Below are 25143 nucleotides of genomic sequence, written 5' to 3'. Positions count from 1 at the left end.
CCCTAACATCATCCGCCAACCTACCTACATTTATTAACCCCTAATCTGCCGCCCCCCCACTATATTATATTTATCAACCCCTAACCTAAGTCTAACCCTAACACCCCCTAACTTAAATATAATTAAAATAAATATAAATAAAACCTACAATTTTTACCTAAATTATTCCCTGTTTTAAAACTAAATACTAACCTGTAAAATAAACCCTAAGCTAGCTACAATATACACTAATAGTTTACTAGCTCAGGGTTTATTTTTATTTTACAGGCAAAGTTTGTATTTATTTTTAACTAGGGTAGAATAGTTACTAAATAGTTTATAACTAATTTACTAACTACCTAGTTAAAATAAATACAATTTTCCCAATAAAAATAAAACCTAACCTAAGTAACACTAACACCTAACACTACACTACAATTAAATAAATTCCCCTAAATTAAATACAATTAGCTAAATTACAAAACCCCCCACTAAATTACAGAAAATAAAAACAAATTACAAGATCTTTAAACTAATTACACCTAATACTAATAAAAATAAATAAAAAAGCCCCCCAAAATAAAAAAACCTAGCCCTAAACTAAACTACCAATAGCCCTTAAAATGGCCTTTTGCAGGGCATTGCCCCAAAGAAATCAACTCTTTTACCTGAAAAAAATACAAAAAAAACCAACAGTAAAACCCACCCACCCACACAACCAACCCCCCAAATAAAACCCTAACTAAAAAAACTATGCTCCCCATTGCCGTGAAAAGGGGCATTTGGATGGGCATTGCCCTTAAAAGGGCATTTAGCTCTATTAATGCCCAAAGCCCTAACCTAAAAATAAAACCCACCCAATAAACCCTTAAAAAAACCTAACACTAACCCCTTGAAGATCCACTTACAGTTTTGAAGATCCGACATCCATCCTCAACAAAGCCGGGAGGATGCTCCGCGCCGGATGTCTTGAAGATGGACCGCGCTCCGCGCCGGATGGATGAAGATAGAAGATGCCATCTGGATGAAGACTTCTGCCCAATCTGGAGGACCACTTCTCCGGCTTGGATGAAGACTTCTCCCAGCTTCGTTGAGGACTTCTTGCCACTTCGATGAGGACTTCTCCCGGCTTCATTGAGGATGGGATGTCGGATCTTCAAAACTGTAAGTGGATCTTCAGGGGGTTAGTGTTAGTTTTTTTTAAGGGTTTATTGGGTGGTTAGTATTTATTTTGACTAGGAAGTTCTAACTAGTTAAAATAAATACAAAGTTGCCTGTAAAATAAAAAATAAACCCTAAGCTAGATACAATGTAACTATTAGTTATATTGTAGCTAGCTTAGGGTTTATTTTATAGGTAAGTATTTAGTTTTAAATAGGAATTATTTAGTTTTAAATAGGAATTATTTAGTTTTAATAGGGAATTATATATTTATTTATTAATTGTATATTTTATTTAGATTTATTTTAATTATATTTAAGTTAGGTGGTGTTAGGGTTAGACTTAGGTTTTAGGGATTAATAAATATAATATAGTGGCGGGCGACGTTGGAGACGGCAGATTAGGGGTTAATAAATGTAGGTAGGTGGCGGCGATGTTAGGGGCGGCAGATTAGGGGTTAATAATATATAACTAGTGTTTGCGATACGGAAGTACGGCAGTTTAAGGGTTAATATGTATATTATAGTGGCGGCGACGTTGGGCGGCGGCAGATTAGGGGTTTAATAACATTATGTAGGGTGTCGGCGATGTTGATGCGCAGCAGATTAGGGGTTAATAAGTATAATGTAGGTGTCGGCGATGTCGGGGGGTGGCAGATTAGGGGTTAATAAGTGTAAGATTAGGGGTGTTTAGACTCGGGGTTCATGTTAGGGTGTTAGGTGTAAACATAATTTAGTTTCCCCCATAGGAATCAATGGGGCTGCATTATGGAGCTTTAAGCTGCTTTATTGCAGGTGTAAGACTTTTTCTCAGCCGGCTCTCCCCATTGATGTCTATGGGGAAATCGTGCACGAGCGCGTAAAACCATCTCACCGCAGCTTTCAGCAGCGCTGGTATTGGAGTGCGGTATGGAGCTCAATTTTGCTCTACATTCACTTCTTGCCTGTTAACGCTGCTGGTTTATGAAAACCTGTAATACCAGCGCTGTAGGGAAGGGAGCGGTGACAAAAACGTGCAAGTTAGCACCGCACCTCTCATACTGCAAAACTCGTAATCTAGCCGATAGCTTTTTACCATTTCTCCCATTTGTATGCCCAATTGAAAGTCTTCACTAAAGAGCTCTATATGCAACTCACTTCCCTGGAGGGTTATCTCTGCCAGAAAACATTCACATAAGTCCAATTACAAGATGAATAATGATAAATACAATGTATTATTTTATCTGCTATTTATAACATTTCCTAGGTTTCCTAATGTAAACCAAAAGTTATTATTGTGGAAAAAGAAGCTTAGGCTTACACAAACACGTACAACTTTATTTCTGGGGATTTAAAGGACCAATCAACACATTAGATTTGCATAATCAACAAATGCAAGATAACAAGACAATGCAATAGCACTTAGTCTGAACTTCAAATGAGTAGTAGATTTTTTTATAACAAATTTCAAAGTTATGTATATTTCCACTCCCCCTGTACCATGTGATAGCAATCAGCCAATCACAAATGCATATACGTATAGTCTGTGAATTCTTGCACATGCTCAGTAGGATCTGGTGACTCAAAAAATGTAAATATAAAAGACTGTGCACATTTTTTTTATGGAAGTAAATTGGAAAGTTGTTTAAAATTACTTGCTGTATCTGAATCATGAAAATTTAATTTAACCTGAGTGTCCCTTTAAAAGAAATATATATGTCTATTCTAATCTTATATAGCACTGGATGTCAGGCTGCAGAGCGGATTATTATACTGCATTCACATTCATGTGCGTGTGATTTACAGCCGTTAGCTTTTTGCACCGTGCATTGGCACACAACTCATAATACCTAAATATTTCATTATCACATTTCATGGAAATCCATTCACAAGTTAGTTTTGCTTTATTAAACTGTTATGACTGATTAATTGTAAGCATTGTGTTATTAGGCTTACTGTATTGTCGGCAATGTCAACTTAATTCTAGTTTCTTTGTCTTTAGATTAGTAAAGCTTGTATACAAATTGTAAAGTAGTGTCTGATAAAACAAGGTGAATAACTTGATACATTTAACTAGGGATGCACCCGATACCAATACTAGTATCGGTATCGGTACCGATACCACGTATTTTGCATGAGTACTTGTACTCGTGCAAATGCACCGATACTTAAACCGATACCTCTACTTCCTACCCATATGCTATCTTGTGGCGTTTTTTCAAACTGCACGTTCCCATTTCATTTTAAACTGGAGTGGAGACCTAAACAAAAAATTGTTTACTACTCTTCTGCCAATACAAACTTGCTGTTATTATGTATTATTGTAGGAGAGATCACTGTACCTTGTTCAGACAAACCCCTGAAGTACTGGGCAGTTAATAAACAGATTTCCAGCTCTGGCAAAAATGGCCCAAAAATATCTTTCTGCCCCATGCAGTAGTGTGGAAAGTGAAAGACTGTTCAACTTAGAGTCGACACCTCCATACAAATGTCAGATTGATTGTTATATAACAGCCCTACAACCCAATTGCATCACCCCTTTAAATTTAATATTTTATTGTAATAGTTTTTATTTATAAACATGTTCAGTGAACTTTTTTATTATTTCATAATGTCTTTTGAATTACAGCCCTTTATAAATTATAAAGAAGGAATCTTAAATAATTAGTCTGTATTGTGCTTGGTAAACTGTCACATGACATTAAAAAAAAGTATCGGTAATTGGATGTCGGCGAGTATTTGAAAACAAGTATCGGTACTTGTACTCGGTCATAAAAAAATGGTAACCCTACATTTAACACTACATTTCAGAGATATGTTACTGTACAAATAAAATGAAATTGTAATAAAGAGAATTTATATTGGCATCTGTAGATAAAGTATTTAATGTTAGATGGTGGAGTTGTGGTTGACTGTGAATGTCAGGACCAGAACTAATGAAGAGGAACAGAGGGTGAGGCAGAATACGTGGGAACAAGATGACTGTGAGAAATAACAACAGGGAGATATGGAACTGGGGTGTAATGTTACAGCTGGCAATAAGACAACTGAGATATATTCTTATGGTTTCTGGCAGAACTCAAACAAAAGTGGAAGTGCGACCAACCACCTGCTACACAAAATGGAGAAGCAGTTATAGAATCAGAGCTTTATCACAGCGGTGACAGAGTTCTTTACCGTTGTGCAGAGGGTTATGGCATAGAAGGATCAAATGAAATAATATGTAAATTAGGAAAATGGCCAGAACCCCCAAAATGTAAAGGTGAGTCTGCCTCAGTCCCTGCTAGGGGTCACAGTGTACTAATGACAGTGACATGTTTATAGGCTCAGTCCCTGCTAGGGTCACAGTGTACTAATAACAGTGACATGTTTATAGGCTCAGTCCCTGCTAGGGTCACAGTGTACTAATGACAGTGACATGTTTATGTGCTCAGTCCCTGCTAGGGTCATAGTGTACTAATGACAGTGACATGTTTATGTGCTCAGTCCCTGCTAGGGTCACAGTGTACTAATGACAGTGACATGTTTATATGCTCAGTCCTGCTAGGGTCACAGTGTACTAATGACAGTGGACATGTTTATGTGCTCAGTCCCTGCTAGTGCCACAGTGTACTAATGACAGTGACGTGTTTATATGCTCAGTCCCCTGCTAGAGTCACAGTGTACTAATGACAGTGACATGTTTATGTGCTCAGTCCCTGCTAGGGTCACAGTGTACTAATGACAGTGATATGTTTATGTGCTCAGTCCCTGCTAGGGTCACAGTGTACTAATGACAGTGACATGTTTATAGGCTCAGTCCCTGCTAGGGTCACAGTGTACTAATGACAGTGACATGTTTATGTGCTCAGTCCCTGCTAGGGTCACAGTGTACTAATGACAGTGACATGTTTATGTGCTCAGTCCCTGCTAGGGTCACAGTGTACTAATGACAGTGACATGTTTATGTGCTCAGTACCTGCTAGGGTCACAGTGTACTAATGACAGTGACATGTTTATAGGCTCAGTCCCTGCTAGGGTCACAGTGTACTAATGACAGTGACATGTTTATGTGCTCAGTCCCTGCTAGGGTCACAGTGTACTAATGACAGTGACATGTTTATGTGCTCAGTCCCTGCTAGGGTCACAGCGTACTAATGACAGTGACATGTTTATGTGCTCAGTCCCTGCTAGGGTCACAGTGTACTAATGACAGTGACATGTTTATATGCTCAGTCCCTGCTAGGGTCACAGTGTACTAATGACAGTGACATGTTTATATGCTCAGTCCCTGCTAGGGTCACAGTGTACTAATGACAGTGACATGTTTATGTGCTCAGTCCCTGCTAGGGTCACAGCGTACTAATGACAGTGACATGTTTATGTGCTCAGTCCCTGCTAGGGTCACAGTGTACTAATGACAGTGACATGTTTATGTGCTCAGTCCCTGCTAGGGTCACAGTGTACTAATGACAGTGACATGTTTATGTGCTCAGTCCCTGCTAGGGGTCACAGTGTACTAATGACAGTGACATGTTTATGTGCTCAGTGCCTGCTAGGGTCACAGTGTACTAATGACAGTGACATGTTTATGTGCTCAGTCCCTGCTAGGGTCACAGCGTACTAATCACAGTGACATGTTTATGTGCTCAGTCCCTGCTAGGGTCACAGTGTACTAATGACAGTGACATGTTTATAGGCTCAGTCCCTGCTAGGGTCACAGTGTGTACTAATGACAGTGACATGTTTATGTGCTCAGTCCCTGCTAGGGTCACAGTGTACTAATGACAGTGACATGTTTATAGGCTCAGTCCCTGCTAGGGTCACAGTGTACTAATGACAGTGACATGTTTATGTGCTCAGTACCTGCTAGTGCCACAGTGTACTAATGACAGTGATGTGTTTATATGCTCAGTTCCTGCTAGGGTCACAGTTTATTAATGACAGTGACGTTTTTATGTGCTCAGTCCCTGCTAGGGCCACAGTATACTAATAACAATGATGTGTTTATATGCTCATTACCTACTAGGGCCACAGTGTACTAATAACAGTGACAAGTTTATATGTTCAGTTACTGCTAGGGTCACAGTGTACTAATGACAGTGACATGTTTATGTGTTCAGTCCCTGCTGGGCTCACAGTGTACTAATGACAGTGACATGTTGATGTTCTGTAGTCCCCTGCTAGGGCACAGTGTACTAATGACAGTGACAAGTTTGTGTGCTCAGTCCCTGCTGGGGCCACAGTGTACTAATGACCAGTGACAAGTTTGTGTGCTCAGTCCCTGTTAGGGCCACAGTGTACTAATGACAGTGACATGTTTATGTGCTCAGTCCCAGCTAGGGTCACAGTGTACTAATGACAGTGACATGTTTATGTGCTCAGTCCCTGCTAGGGTCACAGTGTACTAATGACAGTGACATGTTTATGTGCTCAGTCCCTGCTAGGGTCACAGTGTACTAATGACAGTGACATGTTTATGTGCTCAGTCCCTGCTAGAGTCACAGTGTACTAATGACAGTGACATGTTTGTGTGCTCAGTCCTGCTAGGGTCACAGTGTACTAATGACAGTGAAATGTTTATGTGTTCAGTCCTGCTAGGGCCACAGTGTACTAATGACAGTGACATGTTTATGTGCTCAGTCCCTGCTAGGGCCACAGTTGTACTAATGACAGTGACATGTTTATCTGTGCTCAGTCCCTGTAGGGTCACAGTGTACTAATGACAGTGACATGTTTATGGGCCCAGTCCCTGCTAGGGTCACAGTTAGTGTACTAATGACAGTGACATGTTTATGTGTCTCAGTCCCCTGCTGGGCTCACAGTGTACTATGACAGCGACATATTTATGTGCTCAGTCCCCTGCTAGGGACACAGTGGTACTAATGACAGTGGACCAAGTTTGTGTGCTCAGTCCCTGCTAGGGTCACAGTGTACTAATGACAGTGAATGTTTATGTGCTCAGTCCCTGCTAGGGTCACAGATTACTAATGACAGTGACGTTTTTATGTGCTCAGTCCCCCTGCTAAGGGTCACAGCGTACTAATGACAGTGACATGTTTATGGTGCTCAGTCCTGCTAGGGTCACAGTATGTACTAATGACAGTGACATGTTTATGTGCTCAGTCCCTGCTAGGGTCACAGTGTACTAATGACAGTGACATGTTTATGTGCTCAGTCCCTGCTAGAGTCACAGCGTACTAATGACAGTGACATGTTTATGTGCTCAGTCCCTGCTAGGGTCACAGTGTACTAATGACAGTGACATGTTTATGTGCTCAGTCATTGCTATTGCCACAGTGTACTAATGACAGTGACATGTTTATGGGCTCAGTCCCTGCTAGGGTAGTGTACTAATGACAGTGACATATTTATGTGCTCAGTTCTGCTAGGGCCACAGTGTACTAATGACAGTGACATGTTTATGTGCTCAGTCCCTGCTAGGGTTACAGTGTTACTATGACAGTGACATGTTTATGTGCTCAGTCCCTGCTAGGGTCACAGTGTACTAATGACAGTGACATGTTTATGTGCTCAGTCCTGCTAGGGTCACAGCGTACTAATGACAGTGACATGTTTATGTGCTCAGTCCCTGCTAGGGTCACAGTGTACTAATGAACAGTGACATGTTTATTAGGGCTCAGTCCCCTGCTTAGGTGTCCACAGTGTACTAATGGACAGTGACATGTGTTTATGTGCTCAGTCCCTGGCTAGGCGTCACAGTGTACTAATGACAGTGACATGTTTATGTTGCTCAGTCCCTGCTAGGGTCACAGTGTAGCTAATGACAGTGACATGTTTATAGGCTCAGTCCCTGCTAGGGTCACAGTGTACTAATGACAGTGACATGTTTATGTGCTCAGGTGCTGCTAGGGTCACAGTGTACTAATGACAGTGACATGTTTATGGTGCTCAGTCCCTGCTAGGGTCACAGCGTACTAATCACAGTGACATGTTTATGTGCTCAGTCCCTGCTAGGGTCACAGTGTACTAATGACAGTGGACATGTTTTATTAGGCTCAGTCCCTGCCTAGGGGTCACAGTGTACTAATGACAGTGACATGTTTATGTGCTCTAGTCCTGCTAGGGTCCACAGTGTACTAATGACAGTGACATGTTTATGTTCTCAGTCCCTGCTAGGGTCACAGTGGTACTAATGACATGTGACATGTTTATGTGCTCAGTCCCTAGCTAGGGTCACAGTGTACTAATGACAGTGACATGTTTTATAGGCTCAGTCCCCTGCTAGGGTCACAGGTGTACTAATGACAGTGACCATGTTTATGTGCTCAGTACCTGCTAGTGACACAGTGTACTAATGACAGTGATGTGTTTATATGCTCAGCTTCCTGCTAGGGTCACAGTTTATTAATGACAGTGACGTTTTTATGTGCTCAGTCCCCTGCTAGGGCCACAGTATACTAATAACAATGATGTGTTTATATGCTCGATTACCTACTAGGCCCACAGTGTACCTAATAACAGTGACAAGTTTATATGTTCAGTACGTGCTAGGGTCACAGTGTACTAATGACAGTGACATGTTTATGTGTTCAGTCCCCTGCTGGGGCTCACAGTGTACTAATGACAGTGACATATTTATGTGCTCAGTCCCTGCTAGGGCACAGCATACTAATGACAGTGACATGTTGATGGTTCTTAGTCCCTGCTAGGGCACAGTGTACTAATGACAGTGACAAGTTTGTGTGCTCAGTCCCTGCTGGGGCCACAGTGTACTAATGATAGTGACATGTTTGTGTGCTCAGTCCTGTTAGGGCCACAGTGTACTAATGACAGTGACATGTTTATGTGTCTCAGTCCCAGCTAGGGTCACAGTGTACTAATGACAGCTGACATGTTTATGTGCTCAGTCCCTGCTAGGGTCACAGTGTACTAATGACAGTGACATGTTTATGTGCTCAGTCCCCCTGCTAGGGTCACAGGGTACTAATGACAGTGAACATGTTTTATGTGCTCAAGTCCTTCCTGCTGAGAGTCACAGGTGTACGTAATGACAGTGACATGTTTGTGTGCTCAGTCCCTGCTAGGGTCCACAGTGTACTAATGACAGTGAAATGTTTATGTGTTCAGTCCCTGCTAGGGCCACAGTGTACTAATGACAGTGACATGTTTATGTGCTCAGTCCCTGCTAGGGCCACAGTGTACTAATGACAGTGACATGTTTATGTGCTCAGTCCCTGCTAGGGTCACAGTGTACTAATGACAGTGACATGTTTATGGGCCCAGTCCCTGCTAGGGTCACAGTGTACTAATGACAGTGACATGTTTATGTGTTCAGTCCCTGCTGGGCTCACAGTGTACTAATGACAGCGACATATTTATGTGCTCAGTCCCTGCTAGGACACAGTGTACTAATGACAGTGACAAGTTTGTGTGCTCAGTCCCTGCTAGGGTCACAGTGTACTAATGACAGTGACATGTTTATGTGCTCAGTCCCTGCTAGGGTCACAGTTTACTAATGACAGTGACGTTTTTATGTGCTCAGTCCCTGCTAGGGCCACAGTGTACTAATGACAGTGACATGTTTATAGGCTCAGTCCCTGCTAGGGTCACAGTGTACTAATGACAGTGACATGTTTATATGCGCAGTCCCTGCTAGGGTCACAGTGTACTAATGACAGTGACATGTTTATATGCTCAGTCCCTGCTAGAGTCACAGTGTACTAATGACAGTGATATGTTTATGGGCTCAGTCCTTGCTAGGGTCACAGTGTACTAATAACAATGATGTGTTTATATGCTCATTACCTGATAGGGCCACAGTGTACTAATAACAGTGACAAGTTTATATGTTCAGTTCCTGCTAGGGTCACAGTGTACTAATAACATTGACATGTTTATGTGCTCAGTCCCTGCTAGGGTCACAGAGTACTAATGACAGTGACATGTTTATTTGCTCAGTCTCTGCTAGGGTCACAGTGTACTAATGACAGTGACATGTTTATGTGCTCAGTCCCTGCTAGGGTCACAGTGTACTAATGACAGTGACATGTTTATGTGCTCAGTCCCTGCTAGGGTCACAGTGTACTAATGACAGTGACATGTTTATGTGTTCAGTTACTGCTAGGGCCACAGTGTACTTATGACAGTGACATGTTTATGTGCTCAGTCCCTGCTAGGGCACAGCATACTAATGACAGTGACATGTTGATGTTCTTAGTCCCTGCTAGGGCACAGTGTACTAATGACAGTGACAAGTTTATGTGCTCAGTCCCTGCTAGGGCCACAGTGTACTAATGACAGTGACATGTTTATGTGCACAGTCCCTGCTAGGGCCACAGTGTACTAATGGCAGTGACATGTTTATGGGCTCAGTCCTTGCTAGGGTCACAGTGTACTAATGACAGTGACATGTTTATGTGCTCAGTCCCTGCTAGGGTCACAGTGTACTAATGACAGTGACATGTTTATGTGATCAGTCCCTGCTAGTGCCACAGTGTACTAATGACAGTGACATGTTTATGTGCTCAGTCCCTGCTAGGGTCACAGTGTACTAATGACAGTGACATGTTTATGTTCTCAGTTCCTGCTAGGGTCACAGTGTACTTATGACAGTGACATGTTTATGTGCTCAATCCCTGCTAGAGTTTTTTTTTTTTTCAAATATCTTTATTGATTCCAGCAACAGAAAGAACATAAAAAGTAAATATATGTCGAATTGTATTTCATTATGCCATGCAAGGCCATCATACATATAGAAAAACAGAAATACAATAATGACAATAATGAATAATATCAAGCAAACATACAAAGAAACAAGTGAATACTAATACCTGACTTTTTAGCATCTAGTCAATTATATCGCTGGAAATTTTATAAATATTTAAACCACTAATGAGGAGGGGAAAAAAGAAAAAGAGAGAAAAAAAAAAAAAAAAAAAAAGGGAAAAAGAAGAAAAAATTCTCTATTCTATACACCTCTCTCCCTCGCCCGCCCCACCCACCCCCACCTCCCCTACTAACCCCACCTCTTCTCTTTCTTTACTTATTATTTCACAATTACTATTTCATAGTGTTATCTCCCGGGGACCCGATATCCATGTTGACGGGAATACTTCTAATATAACCAATTCCAAAAAAGCTATAGAGTTTAAGAAGGGTTGTAAAATACGTCTTTGAATCTGTAATGGGTAAGAAATAATTAATGGAGACCAATCCAGAAGAAAAGCCCTGACCTTACGTTCAGCTGTGAATTTAGTATGAAAGGATTCAAATTCAAATAAAATTTGGAACTGGATTTCTTTCAAGAACCCTGTGATTCTAGGAGCTGTATGATCTTTCCAGCCTTTAGTGATTAACTGTCTCGCAATTATAATAATTGTGTTAAATATCTTTATCGCCCTCTTAGGGCGTAACTCAGCATTAGTTAGAAAAACTACCTCATCAGCCGTGAATGATGCCATATCTCTATAGATTTTACTATACCAGAATCTTATCTTTTGCCAATATTGTTGAATCTTTGGACAAGACCAAAACATATGAAAAATATCCGCCCTATCCAAGGAACATCTTGGGCAAGCATAATTCTGAGAAGGATAAAATCTGGCCATTTTATCTGGGGAGAGATAATAATTATTGACTAGTTTTAAATGCGCTTCTTTCCATGATATAGAAACTTGTAATTTTTCTAACTCTGTGAAGCTTCGCTCAATCCTGTTCTCCCCTAGTTCTGGCAAATATTTCTTCCAGAAGTTATATAGGTTATCTACACCTAATTCACCCTGTCTAGCCAGGAGGATATCATAGATCAGTGATATCGAAGACTGACCCAGAGAGAATTGCCGGATAATATTTTTAATGTCTATCCAATCTCTTAGAAATTCCACATTCCATTTTTGTGTGAATATGTAGTGCCTTAGTTGAAAATAAGCAAATAAATTCGAACAGTGTAGATTAAACCTTTGAAATAATAATTCTGAGGGTAGTAACTGATTATCATCAAATAACTGATAAACATAAATCAGTCCAGCTTCGGCCCATAGTCTAAACACTCTCTGATTTAAGCCCGGGGTAAATTCAGGGTTACCTACTATAGGGAGATATTCAGAAAAGGATGAGGAGACTTTTAATATTCGACAAGTTTTTTGCCAAGCTATAATAACATTTTTAAGGGAAATTAGTTTACTAAGATTTAAGGGTAACTTTGGTACCGGGCAATGAAGAACCGCTTTCAATGAAAAGGGGGAGATGAGGAACAATTCTAGCTCTGTTGTCACAAACTTATCTACCCCTGTGATCCAATCGAGGGCCAGTTTGACCAAGCTAGCCAAATTGTAAAGCCTGAAGTCTGGCAAGGCCAGGCCTGCCCTAGGACGTTTCTGCATCAGTTTACTAAGACTAATCCTTGGCTTCTTATTACCCCATATAAATTTAGATACCCAGGACTGTACATTACCAATATCTTTATTGGTCATAAATAACGGGAGATTCTGGAGCAGATATAGAACTCTAGGAAAGATAATAGATTTAATCAGATTAATTCTAGCAGACAATGAGATGGGAAGCGAGGCCCAGTTTTCGAGATCATTTTTAATTTTTTGTAATATCGGAGGGAAATTTAACCTATACCAAATTGTTGGGTTTCTATGAAAGGTAATACCTAGGTATCGAAAGAACTCAACCACTTTAAAGGGGTGATCTTTCCAGTTGGATCCTTTCTTATCTACCCAGAGGAGTTCACTCTTATCAAAATTTATTTTATAACCTGAGAAGGAGGAAAATTTTTTAAATAATTGTAACAATATGGGGATGGAATATTGCGCCTTGTCCAAGAATATTAACAGATCGTCCGCATATAAGAGAGTATTTAAACTAAAGGAACCGAGTTGAACCCCTAGTAGCCTATCCCGCAATAAGATAGCAAAAGGCTCCAAAGCTAAATTGAAGAGTAAAGGGGAGAGGGGGCACCCTTGTCTTGTCCCTCTTTTAAGTGAGATATAAGGGGAGGAATGGCCATTGATGCAGAGAAATGAAATCGGATTTTTGTATAAATTCCTGACGAATTCAAGGAACTGTTTCTTGAATCCAAATCGTTCCAATGCCGTAAATAAATAGTTCCAGTTCACTGCATCAAAGGCCTTCTCAGCATCTACTGTTAGGATAGCTGCTTCAGAAATCTTTTTAGATTGTTCGTTCTTGGGATCTAAATTCCATGCATAATCTAGAAATGTAGTCACTTGACGTATATTCTTAAGCGAATTCCTATCCCTCATAAATCCAGTTTGATCTGGATGGATAATCCCGTCTAATACCTTGGCCAGCCTAATCGAAATAATAGCAGTCAGCAATTTATAATCAGCATTGAGTACTGATATAGGCCTATATGACCCTGGATCTTCCGGGTCCTTACCTTTCTTTAGAATCAGAGATATACGGGCAGCCGAAAAATAATTAGACATAGAATTACCAGCAGAAAAATAATAATTAAACAGATTCACTAATGATAATTTTACTTCCTCCTTCAGAATTTTATAAAATTCTATCGGAATAGCATCTGGTCCTGGTGATTTATTAAGATTGGCTGATTGTATAGCCTCAAGAACTTCCTCCTCTGAAATAGGTCTATTAAGCTCTGATAAACTCTCCTCCGAAATATTGGGGAGATTGACACTCGCCCAGAAATTTAATGCGTTGTCCGCATTAACCTGTGTTTCTGCATAAAGCTGTTGGAATACGTTAAAAAATGTCTGACTAATATCCTCTGTATTAGTATATTTTATATTCCCCCTTTTAATAGTCGAGATAATATTCTTACTTTTTCTCACCTTAGCTACTTTAGCCAGAAATTTAGCTGAGGCCCCGTAATGACCTCTGAATTGATAATTTATTTTCAATTCATCTTCCTGTGACCTTTGTTTGAAGAAGATATCTCTTTCCCTTTTCAATTTGCAATATCTATCCCAGTTATCTCTTGTCTGATCGAGATAAAACTTTCTAAGCGCATTTCTAACTTGTGCTGTTAACTGTAATTCTTGCTCCAGCTTTTTCTTCTTCCAAGTAGATAAATAAAGCTTAATTTCCCCCCTTAATACAGCTTTCGCTGCTTCCCAGAATACCTCTGGTTTACTAAATTGTCCTATATTGAAGGTAACATAATCCTTCCACTTCTGTTTTAACCAGTTGCTGAACTTAGGACTATCCGTCAAAAATCGGGGGAAAAAAAAAGACGTATTTTGGGCCTTAGGGGGGGAGATGGCCACCAAAGTGAAAGAGATTACCGCATGATCAGAGATAGCAATATCATAGATATTTGCTTCTGATCTGCATAAGGCAAGCGGTTTAGAAATTAGAAACATATCAATCCTCGAGAATGTCATGTGGGTTTTAGACTCACATGAAAAGCTACGGACTTCTGGATTTTTAAATCTCCATATATCAATTAATTTCAATTCATGACAAAAAGACTTAAAATATTTTGCTACTTTGTTATTTTCTCGTAGGTTTTTTGAGGACAATCTGTCTAAAATGGGGCATAACGTCATATTTAAATCCCCCCCTAAAACTAAATTAGCTGCTGAAAACAGAAATAATTTACTTCTAATATTTTCCCAGAAAATGGGCGAAAAAGAATTGGGACCGTATATGTTACAGATGATAAAATTACATCTATTAATCTGAATATGTAGTATCAGGTATCTTCCCTCTGGGTCAGTCTCCTTCTTCACAATATTATAATTCTAAATTTTATGAAACAAAATGGCTACCCCTGATTTTCTTTTAACTCCCTGGAGCTGCAATACATTCCCCTACCCCTTTACACTTTAATTCATAGCTTCTGCAGATTCAAATGTGTTTCCTGTAACAACACAATATTGGGACTAAACTTCAGGCAGATGTTTAATAATCAATTTGCGTTTTCTTGGGCGACGTAATGCCCCCTACAATTCCAAGAAAGCATATTGATCCTAACTGGCCATTAAACATATTAAAAATATAGGTACACTTAAAAGCTATTTTTAGCTATGGTCTAAATTAACTTTAGCCCCCAGTGTGGGAGGGGGAAGAGAGGGGCGAGAGAGGCCGGCGAGAGAGAGAGAGAGAAGAAAAAAAAAAAAAAAAAAAAAAAAAAAAAAGAGAAAAAAGGGAAACCCTACGTAATGAAAAGGAAAACTGCTCGTTCTATACCTGTGAGAAATTCAATTTTAAAAATAATTAAGTGCTCAACAACAATATAAATTCTTTTTCTCATTTAACTCTGTCCATGCGCCACTGCAATCTCAAGAGCATATCTATAATCATCATAAGGTTACATAAAGAGGAAAAAAAAGAAAAAACACACAGAAAAATCAGCGCTTACCCAGGGACACATAGCGCTTCTATTCTTACTTACATAATTTCAATTTTAAAATTGTAAGTGCTCAACAACAATTATAGATTCTTTCCTTCATTTAACGTTATCAGTGTGCCCCACAGATATCAAAACATATCTATAATCCTCGTATAGTAAGCACAAGTAATAATAAGAGGAAAAAAAAAACGCACCAAAGATCAGCGCGTACCCAAACACATTGCATATCCATCTTACTTGGCATAAATTCCCCTATCTAAACCTGGAATTATTTTCCCCTAGTATATTATAGGGTACTAATAAATTCGTGGGCCTCTTGGGGATTATTGAGGATTCGTCTAACCCCCATTTTCTGTCTAGCATATCTTTGCGGGGTACACAACCCAGGCCTTAAACCCTTTATCAATAATCTTAGTACATAGCGGAATCATCTGTTTTCTTTTGGTAGATGTTTCTATTGAGAAATCTTGAAACATTAATAGCTTGTTTTTTTCAAATACAAATTCGCCCATCTTTCTATATGCTTTTAACAGATTTACTTTGTCCTGGAATCTAAGCAACTTAAAAATGCACATTCTGCTTCTATCACCCCTAGCCATATTTGTTCTACTATATCCGACCCTATGAGCTCTCTCTACCTCTAAGGGTAATTGTTGTTCAGAGAAACCTAAAGCTTTGGGTAATAATAAAGAAGTAACCTTTATAAGATCTTCATACTCAGGGGACTCAGGAAGACCAATGATTCTTATATTATTCCGTCTGGAGCGATCCTCAAGATCCTCCAGACGGAATTGTAAACCAGTAATCTTGCCATCATAATCTTGGATTACTTTATCTTGTACATTGACCCGGTCCTCTAAGTCAGAGATCCTATTTTCCGCCTCTAATATCCTTGAAGCGAATTGCTTAACCTCGTTTGATAGAGAGATAATATCTGTTGAAATACTGCTGAGCTCCTTCTTAATGATATCAAATTGTGGGGTAAAAACATCGGTTAATTGAGATACTAAACTACCAATGTCCACATGGGATATAGCCCCCTCTGATACGGGGTCCAATGAGGTATCCGCACTCCTAACCTTTCTATCCTTGCCCTTGGGTGGCATTATGGGAGAACTCTGTTTCGTGTGTATAATATATCTTTCCATATATTTTGTGAATACTAATAGTGAATGTGAGAAGCAAAAAAATGAAAGAAAATGTGAAAAAGAAAAAGTGAACAAATCCAAAAGGGACCAAGTTAATTTTCTGGTTCGAGTGTGTGTATGTGTTTTTTTTTTTTTTTTTATTATAAGCGTGAATGTGTATTAAACTAAAGACTGTGAGTGTATATTCATAAGGGTTAGTGTAGTTACGGCCTAATATCTCACCCAAATTATAATTATGAGAAGCGGACACCTGTAAAAATCAGCAATTAATCAATAAGGGCCATATCCCTTAAACATTCATAATTTAACCAAGATATCTATGGTGTTATAGTGAATCATTTCTCAAAAGCAGTTAATGAGCTTATGCTAACAGAAGAGCAATTGCATATACCCATCAATATCGACATAAGAAAAACAAAAAAAAGAAAAAGAAAAACCAGGGTCAATATATTTAACTCAATTTTAGCCATTAATTAACCATCTAAATCCCTCTCTCTCTTCTCTCCTAAAGAGGGAGTCTGTTAAACAGCAGATAAATGCACCAATCTTGAGGAATATGCAGCTTGAGGGAAAAAAAAGCCAGGTTGCCCAGGCCTAGTCTCTTGGCTCTCTATAAGCCTGCAGGAAGTGTAGAAATAACCTGGATAATAAGAAACACCAATTTTCAAAATACTCAGGGACCGATGTACTGTTGCGTCTTGTATCTTGAGATAAAGTCCAGCTTTATAAGCTAATTGTGGCAATTTTAAGTACCATCGGTTATAAACCAGACAGTTGTACTTTGGCACTTTTTGCTGTGAGAGGTACTCCTAAATTTTTTTTTTTTTTTTTTTAGGCCCCCCCCCCCCCCCCGGACGCTTCAGGCTCCCTGTTACCCCCCCAAACCATCAACAGGGTGATAAATACGGTGGAGAAGGGGGGCGGGAGGATAGTTCAACAGAATAGGGGAAATAACACTTCTCCCTAGGACTTTGTGTTAATTCAATCCCTCAATGAATCACTTAGCCTTCACCACCTCCTGTGAATCTTCAGCTCATAGGAGCCTAAAATATCCCATATGTACACGCTATGCCCTGTAACCAGGTGTACCTTTATAGGGTATAGAGAAACCTTTGGCAGTCCGCTTTGAAAACCCTTGTAAGGGTAAAGCCGGGGGTTCCTTCCCGCTATCGGGGCAGTCAGGCCAAACAAATATGCAGCTGTGACACTCTTCACCGCGAGGAGGGCGCGGGCTCCCTACAGATCTCTCTGCAGGCAGGCTACCCCCTCCTACAAGCGGCTACTCCCGTCAGCAAGGCCAATCACTTCACGGGTAATATTTCTCTTACCCGACTTTACTGTCCTTTTCCTTCGGTCTGCCGGTTTTCCTCTGCGGTAGTTGCGGTATCCACCGCCAGGCTTTTCCGCCAGTCAAGGGCTTCCTCAGCTCAGACGTAGACAGCGTCTGTGGAACTTGCAGCCGGTCCCAAGGATTCCCGGATAGTGCAAGCAACTTTTAGCCGGGGGAGATTTCCTAGCTCCCTTCTCTAGAGCACCGTGAGCCGTACAGCGTGTCTAACGGCTCCGCCCCCACCGGAAGTCCTCCATCAGTCAAATGTCAATCCCTGCTAGAGTTACAGTGTACTAATGACAATGACATTTTTATAGGCTCAGTCCCTGCTAGGGTCACAGTTTACTAACGACAGTGCATGTTATTGGGCTGAGTTCCTGCTAGGGTCACAGTGTACTAATGACATAGATATGTTTATGTGCTCAATCCCTGCTAGGGTCACAGTGTACTTAGGACAGTGACATGGTTATGGGCTCAGTCTCTGCTAGGGTCACAGTGTACTAATGACAGTGACATGTTTATGTACTCAGTACCTGCTATGGTCACAGTGTACTAATGACAGTGACATGTTTATGTGCTCAGTTCCTGCTAGGGTCACAGTTTACTAATGACAGTGACGTTTTTATGTGCTCAGTCCCTCTAGGGCCACAGTATACTAAAACAATGATGTGTTTATATGCTCATTACCTGCTAGGGCCACAGTGTACTAATAACAGTGACAAGTTTATGTGTTCAGTTCCTGCTAGGGTCACAGTGTGCTAATGACAGTGACATGTTTATGTGCTCAGTCCCTGCTAGGGTCACAGTGTACTAATGACAGTGACATGTTTATGGGCTCAGTCCCTGCTAGGCTCACAGTGTACTAATGACAGCGACATATTTATGTGCTCAGTCCCTGCTAGGGTCACAGTGTACTAATGACAGTGACATGTTTATGTGCTCAGTCCCTGCTAGGGTCACAGTGTACTAATGACAGTGACATGTTTATAGGCTCAGTCCCTGCTAGGGCCACAGTGTACTAATGACAGTGACATGTTTATGTGCTCAGTCCCTGCTAGGGTCACAGTGTACTAATGACAGTGACATGTTTATGTGCTCAGTCCCTGCTAGGGTCACTGTGTACTAATGACAGTGATATGTTTATATGCTCAGTCCCTGCTAGGGTCACAGTGTACTAATGACAGTGACATGTTTATGTGTTCAGTCCCTGCTGGGCTCACAGTGTACTAATGACAGCGACATATTTATGTGCTCAGTCCCTGCTAGGGCACAGCGTACTAATGACAGTGACAAGTTTGTGTGCTCAGTCCCTGCTAGGGTCACAGTGTACTAATGACAGTGACATGTTTATGGGCTCATTCCCTGCTAGGGTCACAGTGTACTAATGACAGTGACATGTTTATGTGCTCAGTCCATGCTAGGGTCACAGTGTACTAATGACAGTGACAAGTTTATGTGCTCAGTCCCTGCTATTGTCACAGTGTACTAATGACAGTGACATGTTTATAGGCTCAGTCCCTGCTAGGGTCACAGTGTACTAATGACAGTGTCATGTTTGTGTGCTCAGTCCGGTTTACAGATGTCATTAGGATGAGATTATCTATGTAAACATTTGCATTTTTGTTCAGCCAAAACAGAGTTTTGCAGTACTCCCCCAGAAGTGAAAAATGGGGAGCTTATAGATGCACCGTTGGCCTCTTATAGAGGTGGCTCCTCTGTGGAATACAGGTGTCAAAGCTACTACTTAATGGAGGGGCCCAAAGCTGTGACATGTACAGGAGGTGCCTGGTCTGAGCTGCCAACATGTTTAGGTAAGTCTGAAGTATAGAGGGCTCACAAGATTATTTACAGCATCAGTTATCAGTGATTAGTCGTGCTAAATGGATAACAGACCTGCACATGCGCAAGATGTCTCCGGGAGCGAACCTCCTTTAGCTATAACAGTCTGTGGCAGGATTGAGATAGGATGTGCTGCCTCCAAATCCAGAAGCTTAAAAAAGCGCATTGTGAGGGGGAGGAAAGGGGCCAGGAAATAAAAATAAAGAATAAAAAAAACAATAACTTCCTCCTCCATTTTGAGAGAAAGTGTTTCATACAAAAAAATTAAATATATTAATTATTTCTGCTCACGTTTACCATCACTTAGTGGTTTAGCACTGATTTGTCATAGTAATTAATAATTTATTAAACAGGTATTCTTTTCTAATCTCCATCTGATAGCTAAATATACATGCACAATAATAGACACTTTGGGGACGAATTATCAAGGGCCAAATGGAACCTGATCCTCCTGTTTCTGCGCGAGCCTTCAGTCTCGCCGTAAACAGCTAAGAAGCAGCAGTCTTAAGACCACTGCTCCTTAACTTGCCTGCCGCCTCTGAGTGGCGGACAGCAATCAACCGATCAGATACGATCGGGTTGATTGACACCCCCTGCTAGCGGCTGATTGGCCACGAATCTGCAGGGGGCATTGCACAAGCAGTTCACCAGAGCGGATCATGTCAGACAGACCGTTGATAAAACGGCCCCCTAAACTACCCAGCATGCCCACTGCTATTACAAGTAATTATTTTCCTATCAAGATTGTTGATGCAAAACTGATTATCCACCTTTAAAGTGATGGTAAATTCTCCCATTTATAAAAACAGATCCGGAATATTCGTGATATTTTAGATGGAGTTTAATTCAGCAGTTGTAATGAAGATGCGCTATAACTTACTTTTCAATGTAGATACCCCGCCCTCGCCGCCCACTTTAAATAATTCTTCTCAGAGCTAAAGGTTTAAATTGTTGTCCAATAAGCGCTCTCCCCTTTGGGCGCCCATTGTTTTAGCTAGAGAGCTGATTGGACTACAATTCAAACCTTTAGCTCACAGAAAAATGATTTGAAGTGGGCGGCGAGGGCGGGGTATTTGCATTTCATATCTACATTGAAAAGTAAGTTATAGCGCATCTTAATTGCAACTGCTGAATTAAACTCCATCTATAATCACTAAATTCTGGATCTGTTTTTAGAAAGGGGAGAGTTTACCATCACTTTAAGAAGCAAATTATTAGAGAGAACAGTTGAAGGAGAGAGCGAGAAAAACACGAGTTCACAGATAAGTAGATAACCGTATTAACCTAAACCTTCCTAGAAGAAAGTAGAAAAATGTATTTTACAGCAAAATAAATAATGAATATATATTGCAATAATGTTATAAATAAAGAAATATTTTATGTGCTGTTTAACATTTTGAGTTTCGTTATTTTACAGTCACATTGAGGAAGGTGACCTGATTTGTAGTCAGATCCGCTCATTAGAAGATAGTTTTAGTCTCGTGTTAGGCCAACAGTTTGTCTGTAAAAAGGTGCAGCACCGTACAGATTTCAAGAATAATCCAAAGGAAATATTTAATAGACACGTCTGCTATACAGATCAGCTACTTGTTTCTCTCTGTATTACTGTATTTTTCACCTTTGTGATCTCTATGACAGAGCCCTGCACTGTGACCTCGGACCATATGAGATCCAGAAACCTTAAGTTCAAATGGAGTTTTGAGATGAACTCTATTTTTCTGCATGGTGACCTAGTGGAATTCATGTGTAGCGATGGATATGACATGTCAGAGCACTCTGAACTGAAGGGGCGGTGTGACAGGGGCCAAATCCTTTATCCCACATGCAGTAAGACAGGTAATAACCTTTTACTGATCTATTTTCAGGAGTCATCTTGTCTAGCTTATTGTTTTGAAGTTATGGATTTTACAATTTTCTGTTTCACATAAGATAACCTTGAACTTCCACAGAAGCGTTGAAGGGATGTGGTCCTCCTCCCGTGGTTAGGAATGCAAGGATCAGCTCAACGCAGGATTTCCATATGATTGGCTCAACAGTTGCATACCAGTGCAAAGACTATCACTTCCTCAATGGCACAAGTGTTGTGCGTTGCTCTGATGGAGAATGGGAAATGCCACCAACGTGCATAGGTAAAACAGGGTGGTGTTGTGAGAGATGGAGAAATGGGGGTGGTTGAGACAGGGAAAGGAGGGAAAGGGGGTATGACAGAGACAAAGGAGGGAGAGGGGCTATGACAGAGAATAAAGAGGGAGAGGGGATGTGAGAGAAAGGAGGGAAAGAGGGTGTGAGAGGAGGTTGTAAGAGAAAGGAGAGAGGGAGTGAGAAAGGGGGGAGAGAGGGATGTGAGGGAGAAATGGGGGAGAGGGATGTGAGGGAGAAATGGGGGAGAGAGAGGGATGTGAGGGAGAAATGGGGGAGAGGGGGATGTGAGGGAGAAAAGGGGGAGAGAGGGATGTGAGGGAGAAATGGGGGGGAGAGAGGGATGTGAGGGAGAAATGGGGGAGAGAGGGATGTGAGGGAGAAATGGGGGGAGAGAGGGATGTGAGGGAGAAATGGGGGGGAGAGAGGGATGTGAGGGAGAAATGGGGGAGAGAGGGATGTGAGGGAGAAATGGGGGAAGAGGGATGTGAGGGAGAAATGGGGGAGAGAGGGATGTGATAGAAAGTGGGTGAGGGGATTCACAAAAGAAAGGAAGGAGAGATGATATGAAAAAGAGGTGATGTGAGATAAAGGAGAAATAGAGGGTGTGATATAGGGAGAAAAGAGAGAGGGGTGTGTGAGAAACAGGAGTGGAGAGAGTGAGAGCAGAGACAAGCAAGATGGGGATGTGAGAGAGCTATCTGAGGGAGGGGGATGGAGCGTGTTTAAAAGAAGGGAGAAAGTGTAAGACAAAAGAGACGGCAATATAAGGATATGAGGGAGAAAGAACTAGATAGTATTAGTAAAGCTAACAATTATTTGGATTCTTAATTTTACTTGGAAATTGATTTTATTTTCACAGAACCGTGTGTCTTGTCTCAAGAAGAGATGAACAGGAACCATATTGTACTGAAGTGGAGAGTTGAGAGCAATTATTTCTTTCATGGAGAGTTTATTGATTTCATATGTAAAGATGGGTTCCAGAACATCCAGCCCACCATGCTGTTTGCAATAAGGGCCCAGTGCAGTAACGGGCAGCTGAAATACCCAACATGTGTGCAGAGGAAGTGATGTGTATAAAGGTCTCTCATCTGTATATGGACAACCCCTTCTATATATAGGCATCCCTGTGTGTAAAGGCATCCTCCTCTGTATATGGCATCCTATGTTTATAGGCACCCTCTTTGGGCAACCTATGTATATGGGCATCCTCCTCTGTATATGGGCAACCTATGTATATGAGCACCCTCCTCTGTATATGGGCAACCTATGTATATGAGCACCCTCCTCTGTATATGGGCAACCTATGTATATGAGCACCCTCCTCTGTATATGGGCATCCTCTTATATATATATATATTATATATATATACATATATATATTATATAGTAATATATATATATATAAATTATATATATATATTATATATATATATATATATATATATATATATATATATATATAATATATATTATATATATATGCATTCACTCAAACTGTAAAATTAAAACATCTTCAACCAGGGCTTACATTGAAGATGGAAGTAAAGTGTCCATGTAAGGGTGTCTCTTATGGTAACTGGCTGGTATAAGCTGCACACTAAGATAAAAACAAAAAACTAATATGAAAGAATATTAAACATATAAATAACCAACTTAAAACATTAGATCTACAGAATAAGATTAAAAAAAATAAGACTATACTACATGCGACCCCAAGAAACACACAATCTTCAGCTACAAGGTGAGCAGATTGTCAAAGAATTAAAGAGGTATTATGAGCATGGCATAATATCAAGCTTAAACTGTACACATAAACCTACTCTAGCTAGTGTTAGGCAGTGTACATTCTGCAGACCATATATATTGTTGCTTTAGCAGAAGTAACGTTGATTTTACTCTTTATGGAGTATCAACTGACCTAATAATAATGTACCTATTAATACCAGCTCTCTCTTGGAACTACCAAAGACCTATAACTGTTAGTTTACCAAGTGCTACCTTGGGAACATTCAGAGCCCATGTTAGAGAGCCAATGGGCGTTTAGAGTATGGTGAGGAGAAACCTCAGAGCTATTTATAATAAATTACCTTTTAATACCAGCTCTCTCTGGAAATACCAGTAGACCTTTACTTTTAGTTTACATATGGCACCTTGTAGTTTGCCAAATAATGAAGCACATAGATGTAAATATAAGTAGTTATAACGCTGGAAATACCAGAGGACTATACCTATTAGTTTACCGAATATTACTATTGAGAATATCAAGGCTCATGGTAGGGAGCCATTAGTGTCCATCAAGTGATGAGGGTAACCCTCATAAAAGAATAAAATTTTATACCTGTTAATGCCAGTTAAATACTTAAAGTATATAAGTAAGAATAGGGGTTAAAAAAAGGGGGGGGGAGGGAAGGGGGACGCCACTGATGCGTTTTCACCGTAGTGGCTGTATCAATGGGCGGTAGTAGCGATTCCCACAACATGATATTTGGGTTCTTGTCTGTAGCCTTCAGCAAAGAAGATTGTAAATGTCCAAACTGGTTTATGGGAGCTGTGCATAAATCTTTGCATTTCCAATGTGTTCTATTAACCGTGGGCCAATAACAATTCTTTAAATAAACGTATCTAATGATTATCAACAGATTTGTAGATAAAACATTTGATAAACTTTTCTGAAGTATTGTGATCGAGCCTCATGTCTTCTTGTTGTAGCACCATATTCATGAATACCCTCTATACAAGCACACAGGTCAGGATACATATAACAAGGGACACGTGCAAATATGTTAGATACTATGGCGACAACTCATATACCTAAGGACTCTGTATCTTAATAGAGTCATGGAAAGAGTTTAGATTTGAAAACAACAGGTTTTTGGGGGCGTCAGGGGCATTAATGGTTTTTCATTAGATGCAAACATTAGACATGGAAGTCTAAATGAACCTTAATAATTCAGATCGATTATACACTTAAAAAAAAAAAGCAGTTTCCTTTTATCATTTCTTTTGGTCTCCTTTGTGGAACCTTAGCTTAATTCCATTGAAAAGCATACCGAGGTAGGCCTAGGGACTTGCATTTGAGTTGAGCACTATAACATTGCTACATACATTGTTTTAAAAGTTGCTGCCATACAATGCTCAAGACACATGGACACACCCTGAGCCTACCTCAGTATGCTCTCATGAAAAGAAGATAAGCTCCAACAAAAGAGACAAACTGTGACAAGTCAGGTGAATTTCAAAGGCGTACTAAGGGTATTCAAAAGTCAGACAGGTACGGAA

At 40.3% G+C, this 25143-nt stretch overlaps 1 protein-coding gene across 1 annotated transcript in view; it reads left to right on the top strand.

Moving 5' to 3' along the window:
- The window catches only part of LOC128641195 (coagulation factor XIII B chain-like), a 33970-nt gene extending 10929 nt beyond the window's left edge, over positions 1-23041 (top strand). The window contains 6 exon segments of the mRNA XM_053693762.1: positions 2386-2447; positions 4195-4380; positions 19512-19694; positions 21361-21558; positions 21672-21851; positions 22724-23041. Coding sequence (XP_053549737.1) covers positions 2386-2447; positions 4195-4380; positions 19512-19694; positions 21361-21558; positions 21672-21851; positions 22724-22932 — 1018 coding nt within the window. The 3' untranslated portion in view covers positions 22933-23041.
- The last annotated feature ends 2102 nt before the right edge of the window (positions 23042-25143 follow it).

This window comes from Bombina bombina, chromosome 10, assembly GCF_027579735.1.
Source record: "Bombina bombina isolate aBomBom1 chromosome 10, aBomBom1.pri, whole genome shotgun sequence".
Taxonomy (NCBI): domain Eukaryota; kingdom Metazoa; phylum Chordata; class Amphibia; order Anura; family Bombinatoridae; genus Bombina; species Bombina bombina.
Note: the sequence above shows the minus strand (reverse complement) of the source record. Positions and strands in the feature narration are given on the sequence as shown.